The sequence below is a fragment of the Corvus moneduloides genome, chromosome 29, assembly GCF_009650955.1.
Source record: "Corvus moneduloides isolate bCorMon1 chromosome 29, bCorMon1.pri, whole genome shotgun sequence".
NCBI classification, from domain to species: domain Eukaryota; kingdom Metazoa; phylum Chordata; class Aves; order Passeriformes; family Corvidae; genus Corvus; species Corvus moneduloides.
Window position 1 is genome coordinate 2,572,537 of NC_045504.1, and position 7,138 is coordinate 2,579,674.

A 7,138-nucleotide genomic window follows, 5' to 3' on the forward strand; every position below is an offset into this window, starting at 1 on the left:
AGGAAGTGGTTGTACAATCCCACTTGGAAAAGGGTTCCAGACTCCAAACTGGTGAAGTAACAAAACGTGTTGCGACCAGGAAATATAGATCAGTCTGAATTGTTTGAGAAGTTTGGGAAGGGGAAGGGTCTGGAGAACTCCTGAGGGAGCTGGGGGGGCTCATCCCAGAGAAAAGGGGGATCCAGCGGGAATTTTGGGCTCTTCCAGGGGGGATTTGGGATCTGCTCACAGGGAACGGGGCCAGCACAAGAGGGAACAGCCTCGAGCTGTGCCAGGGGAGGCTCAGGGTGGATATTTGGGAAAATCCCTCCTGGAAAGGGCAGCCAGGTCTTGGGAGGGGCTGCCCAGGGAGGGTTGGAGTGGCCATCCCTGGAGGTGTCTGAGGGATCCCTGGACGTGTCCGAGGGATCCCTGGACATTGGGCTGGGTGGGTGGGGATCAGGCACAGCTTGGATTTGGTGGCCTTGGAATTCTTTTCCACCCTTATTAATCCTGGGATTCTTCAAAACCATCACTGAGCAATGCCACGGCCTTAACAAACATTGTTTGGGAATTCAACTCTATTATTTTTATCTCTCTATTTTTGTTGTTTTTTTTTTTTTCTCTGATTCACATTCAGGTCTCACGCAGACATATCCAGAGGCAGCAGAGTCGTCCAACCAGATCCAGCAGGATGGGGCACGTTTCCCTGGGAAAGTCTCTTCCTCACAAGAGGCTCGGGAAGCACTGAGCCGAGACAGAGCTGAAGGGCCTGTGTGCTCACAATCCCAAATATTCCAAGATTCTTTAGGAAAAAAACTCAAAACAGAGGCCTCCAGGTGAAAAATTCTTCTGCTTCGTCTCAAACTGGGATTTCGTGTTCCTGTTTCCAAGAGGAGTCTGTCTAAAACCAGCTCCTATTTCTAGGAATGCTCAGCTCATTTATTCTTTTTTTTTTTTTTCTGATTCCAACAGGAAATATTGAAGGATGTGGTGGAAAATCTGTTGTCCCCCCACTCAAACCCAGTGCTGAGTGTGATAAAGGGGTCTGGTTCTCATCCAGGAGCCTCCCATCCTCCCAAATTCCCACATTAGGCAAAAAGATGAGTTGGAAAAAGGAGTCACAAGGAAAACAAAACCAACAATGGGAATTTGAATGCAACAGAACTTTAATGGCAGGGAAGTGTTTGGGGCAGAGTCCCATGGAGGGAGCACAAAGGACGATTCCCAGGACTTCGGGAAACGATGCAGATCCACAAAGGCCGGAAAAGGCGATTCCTTGGATGCCCCTGGCTTGCAGCTTCCCCAGGAGCTGAGACTAGCCTGGGGCTGCTGCCGGGGCAGCCGGGGCCACCTCAGCAATAAAAGAAGCTGCAGTTTCCTCCTCCAAACCTCCCGGAGCTGGAGCTGCCCCCTCCATAGGAACCCCCTCCAAAGGAGCCCCCACCAAAAGAGCTGCCCCCGCCAGAGGGGCCCCCAAAGCCCCCACCAGAGGAGCCCCCGAAACCCCCGCCAGACGAACCCCCAAAGCCCCTGCTGGCGGAGCCCCCGAAGGTCCTGCTGGAGGAGCCCCCGAAGCCCCCGCTGGAAGAGCCCCCGAAGCCCCCGCTGGAGGAGCCCCCGAAGCCCCCGCTGGAGGGGCCCCCAAAGCCCCTGCTGGAGGAGCCGAAGGATCTTCTGTTCCCAAAGGATTGGCCCCCTCCATAGGAGCCTCCAGAGCCGAAGGATCTGGCTCCCCCATAGGAGCCTCCAGAGCCAAAGGATCTGCTCCTTCCATAGGAGCCTCCAGAGCCAAAGGATCTGCCCCCTCCATAGGAGCCGCCCCCAAAGGAGCGGCCGCCTCCATAGGAACCCCCAATTCCCCCTATGGAGCTGCCACCTCCATAGGAACCCCCAAATTCACCTATGAAGCTGCCCACTCCACAGGAACCCCCAATTCCCCCTATGGAGCTGCTGCCTCCACCATAGGAACCCCCTGATCCCCCCATGGAGCCGCCGCCTCCGTAGGATCCCTCAATGGCGCCCCCGGATCCAGAAGATCCCATGGCCCCCAACGGGAAGGAGGTGCCCACGATGCTCTCCTGGGGGCAGGAGCTGAGGATGGGCCCCGGGAAGGTGATGACCACAGGCGGAGGGTAGACCACGGCCCGCGAGTCCCCGCAGGAGGTGACGCAGGGCTGGCTCCAGGCGTCCGCGTAGGGCTGGGGACAGGACACCTCGCACGGGGACGAGCAGCCGCTGCTCACCATCTCTCCTGAAGACATTTTTGGGATGGACAGCAACCTGGAGCAGCACAGAAATCAGAACTACAACTCCCAAAAGGCCAGAGGGAAACAAATCCCGCTCTGGAGTCTTCCGTGAGCAGGAAAAAAGGGCCAAAGGAGAGTTTGGGAAGAGTCAGGTTTGTCCCTTCTCTGCATTTGGCTGCACCGAGCTCTGCTGCTTCCCAAAGGGTTTCCTGCTGCCCTGGCACTGGAAAGCAAAGGCAGCCTCCAGGGCCCTTTGGAAGCAGCTCATCCCCAGCAGTTTGCAGGATCAGGAGATAAAGTTGTGGTGGGAACCAACAACCTTGAATTGATCCCAGTGCCTGGGAAATTCCAGTCCCGTCAGCGATCCCGCGCCTGCAAACGCAGACAGGGATGGGACTTTGGATTTTAAAGCCTGGACAAGGCAAATGGAGTTACTGGGCACCACAGGTTCTACAGGAGAACCAGCCCCCAGTGAAGGACTGTCCTGGAGACACCTTTTGGGATGGGGATGAGCTGGAAGCAGGGGATAAATCACAACTACAATGCCCAAAATTCCGGAGGGAAAAAATCCTGCTCTGGAGCCTTCCTTGAGCAGGAAAAAAGAGGGGAAAGAAGAGTTTAGAGAGATTCCCAAAAACATCTTTTGGGAAGGAGAGAAAAGACAGAAAACATTTTCCCGTATTCACGCAGATAACAAGGAAGATCCGACTCACCTGGTCTGGAGAAGTGGACACGAGGAGCAGCTGTGGATGGTGCCGCAGAATTCCAAGAGCTCTTTTATACTTTTCCTGACCCTCAGTGGGATGGGAGCCGCACTTTGTGCAAGAGCTTCCCACGCCTTACCAAACCGTGTTTTGCTGGCTGGATTGTTTTATTAATTGTCCTAATTGTTCTCCTAAGTGCGGTGATAAATTTATTATTAATCTCAAGTCACGTTCCAAGCGCTGCATCCCTTGGGTTTGATTCCATTTACTCCACATTCCGACCCCCAGGAAGTCTCCTCGGAGCTGATGTTTGTCCCTGGGCCTCTCCGGAATTGAAGCTGGAATGAGTTTAGATCCGTTCGAGGGATTTATTGATTTATAAACAGGTTTTGTACAAAATATTTCACTTTCCACCCGAAAATCTGTATTTTTGGGGGGTTGATGGAAGCGCTGCCACTTCCCAGAGCTGCCGGAATGGGAGACCCAGCAGCAGGATCCAGGATTTTCCATGCAAATGGATATTTCCCAACCCAACTGGAGGAACCCAGAAAGTTTCACGTTAATTGAGGAGTCAAGGAGGAATTGCTGACTGGCAGAGCTGTGAAACCCAGGGATGTCATCGGGGCCTGACAGGGCTTGTTCAGGTTCTGTTGCAAGATCTTAACCCCGATATTGGCTCCTCGTGTTCTGTTTTCCAATCGGGTCTGGAAACACCAGAAATGTCGGGGTAGGAGCTATAGGAACACAGAGTATAAACTTTATCACAATAGAAATGTGAAATATGGGATGATCACAGAATCCCAGGATCCCGACGTTGGAAAAGAGCTCCAAGGTCATCGAGTCCAACCCGGGACCCATCCCCACCTGGTCACCCAGACCAACGTCCAGGTGCTCCTTGGACACCTCCAGGGATAGCGACTCCAAACCTCCCTGAGCCCTTTCCAAGGCCTGGCTGCCCTTTCCAGGCAAAACAGGATGAAATTCCAGCTCCAGGCTGGAGTCGCTTCCTTCCCACAGCTCTGACTATCAAATGCCAAATCTTGGATCTCAAATCTTGGGTCTCAAATCTTGGATCTCAAATCTTGGGTCTCAAATCTTGGATCTCAAATCTTGGATCTCAAATCTTGAATCGCAAATCTCAAACCTCTTCAGTTGACTTTGATTTAGAACCAAAACTGCCCTGGTTTGGGGTTTGATGACACCAATATTTGTGTGACACATTTGTCTGTGACAGCCACCCCAAAATATCCATCATGTCCGAAGTTCTCCTGATGTTTCTGGTGACGGTTTTGCTGGGAGATTTCTCCTCCTATTGATGCATTTCTGCCTTTCACCAGATGGGGTTTAAATCCAGGAATTCTGCTGTGGCTTCCCTGGAAAAATAATCCTGGCCAGTCTTAGGATGCTTTTACTTTGTTTTAGATGGAATCATCTTCGTGCACTCAAAAATATTTGGGGTTTTTTCTCCAATGGTGCCTCCTCTGGACCCACGTCTCCCCAAAACAAATGGGGACAAAAGGAGAATTAGGATAATTAAGGGGACAAAAGGACAATTATGAAAATTAAGGTAACAAAAGGAGAATTATGATAATTAAAGGACTCCACGCTCTCACACGGAGCTTCCTTGGATGACAATGAGCATGCAAGGAATTAATTTAAGTCCTTTTAAACCAGTTCCTTGCGTTAAACAGATGCAAAAAAATGACCCTTCCCATTCGAGGATTTATAAAGACAAAATCTGTGGTTTTCCCAATTCTGAATTTCCAGGGAATTCTTTTCTGCAGAACCGAAAGCACTTGCCCTGACAAAGCCAAACTGATTTTTGACCTTGCTGAGGGAATTCCTGATCCTTCACCCTTCCAAGCCAATTCCCAAGTCAAACCAGGTCAGGAAATGGCAGCAGTCACAAAATCATCTAAAAATTATTTAAGGATTAAAGGAAGACAAAGGGTGTGTGCCCATATTGGCTGATGAGGAGTTGATTTACTAATCATTAGCACTTATCAGAGCAATTATTACAATTAGAGGGCGCTTATACAGCAAAAAGTGTTGCTGGTGATGTCCCAAAGTTGTTTGCATATCCTGGGAGCCGTCGGGAAGGGTATAAAAACCAGGATTTTCCTCCAAGTTTTCCAGCATCTTCTCCTCAGTCCTGTTCTCCCTGCGAGCCCAGTGAGTTCTCTGCCTTTGATTCCGTGTTTATTGACTGGGAGGCGGCTGTGGGTGCTGAATTGGGAAAGAATTCTTTGTCAGGGCTCTGAAATGATCAGGAATATGGACTTGGGGCTCTTTTCCAAGCCAAATTATTCCATAATATCAATCCTGTCTCTTGGGTAGGGACGTTTCTTGTGGCTGGAACTGTTGGGAGATGCAGATCTCAAAATGTGAGGTTGTGTTGTTCCAAACCACGAAGGGAAAGTGTCAATTAAACCTTGATTATTTGATGGGGAGGTTACAACTTAACTACTCTGAGCTTGGCTTTTATTCAGGATGCAGGGAAATGGGAGGAGATCTTGGATATACGGGACAATAATTCCTTCAATCATGAAATTATTGATTTTATCTCCCTGGTGATTGTGTAAAGGCCGGGATCTCTCTGTACGTTTTTATTTGGCTCCTTTGCTGCGTTGCAGGTTTCCCTCCTTCCCAAAAGATGTTTTTGGGAATCTCTCTAAACTCTTCTTTCCCCCCTTTTTTCCTGCTCAAGGAAGGCTCCAGAGCAGGATTTTTTCCCTCCGGAATTTTGGGCATTGTAGTTGTGATTTATCCCCTGCTTCCAGCTCATCCCCATCCCAAAAGGTGTCTCCAGGACAGTCCTTCACTGGGGGCTGGTTCTCCTGCAGAACCTGTGGTGCCCAGTAACTCCATTTGCCTTGTCCAGGCTTTAAAATCCAAAGTCCCATCCCTGTCTGCGTTTGCAGGCGCGGGATCGCTGACGGGACTGGGATTTCCCAGGCACTGGGATCAATTCAAGGTTGTTGGTTCCCACCACAACTTTATCTCCTGATCCTGCAAACTGCTGGGGATGAGCTGCTTCCAAAGGGCCCTGGAGGCTGCCTTTGCTTTCCAGTGCCAGGGCAGCAGGAAACCCTCTGGGAAGCAGCAGAGCTCGGTGCAGCCAAATGCAGAAAAGGGACAAACCTGACTCTTCCCAAACTCTCCTTTGGCCCTTTTTTCCTGCTCACAGAAGACTCCAGAGCGGGATTTGTTTCCCTCTGGCCTTTTGGGAGTTGTAGTTCTGATTTCTGTGCTGCTGCAGGTTGCTGTCCATCCCAAAAATGTCTTCAGGAGAGATGGTGAGCAGCGGCTGCTCGTCCCCGTGCGAGGTGTCCTGTCCCCAGCCCTACGCGGACGCCTGGAGCCAGCCCTGCGTCACCTCCTGCGGGGACTCGCGGGCCGTGGTCTACCCTCCGCCTGTGGTCATCACCTTCCCGGGGCCCATCCTCAGCTCCTGCCCCCAGGAGAGCATCGTGGGCACCTCCTTCCCGTTGGGGGCCATGGGATCTTCTGGATCCGGGGGCGCCATTGGGGGATCCTACGGAGGCGGCAGCTCCATGGGGGGATCAGGGGGTTCCTATGGTGGAGGCAGCAGCTCCATAGGGGGAATTGGGGGTTCCTATGGAGGCAGCGGCTCCTTTGGGGGTGGGTCCTATGGAGGGGGCAGATCCTTTGGCTCTGGAGGCTCCTATGGAGGGAGCAGATCCTTTGGGAGCAGACGATCCTTCGGCTCCTCCAGCGGCGGCTTTGGGGGCTCCTCTGGTGGGGGCTTTGGGGGCTCCTGTGGCGGGGGCAGCTCTTTTGGGGGGGGCTCCTTTGGAGGGGGCTCCTATGGAGGGGGCAGCTCCAGCTCCGGGAGGTTTGGAGGAGGAAACTGCAGCTTCTTTTATTGCTGAGGTGGCCCCGGCTGCCCCGGCAGCAGCCCCAGGCTAGTCTCAGCTCCTGGGGAAGCTGCAAGCCAGGGGCATCCAAGGAATCGCCTTTTCCGGCCTTTGTGGATCTGCATCGCTTCCCAAAGTCCTGGGAATCGTCCTTTGTGCTCCCTCCATGGGACTCTGCCCCAAACACTTCCCTGCCATTAAAGTTCTGTTGCATTCAAATTCCCATTGTTGGTTTTGTTTTCCTTGTGACTCCTTTTTCCAACTCATCTTTTTGCCTAATGTGGGAATTTGGGAGGATGGGAGGCTCCTGGATGAGAACCAGACCCCT

The 7,138-nt window shown here is 52.0% G+C and overlaps 1 protein-coding gene across 1 annotated transcript; it reads left to right on the plus strand.

Annotated features, from left to right (window-relative positions):
• Positions 1-6,225: 6,225 nt before the first annotated feature.
• Positions 6,226-6,825, plus strand: LOC116436357 (keratin, type I cytoskeletal 9-like). Its single transcript, XM_032093391.1, has one exon. The coding sequence runs from the start codon at positions 6,226-6,228 to the stop codon at positions 6,823-6,825; it is 600 nt and encodes a 199-aa protein (XP_031949282.1).
• Positions 6,826-7,138: the final 313 nt, after the last annotated feature.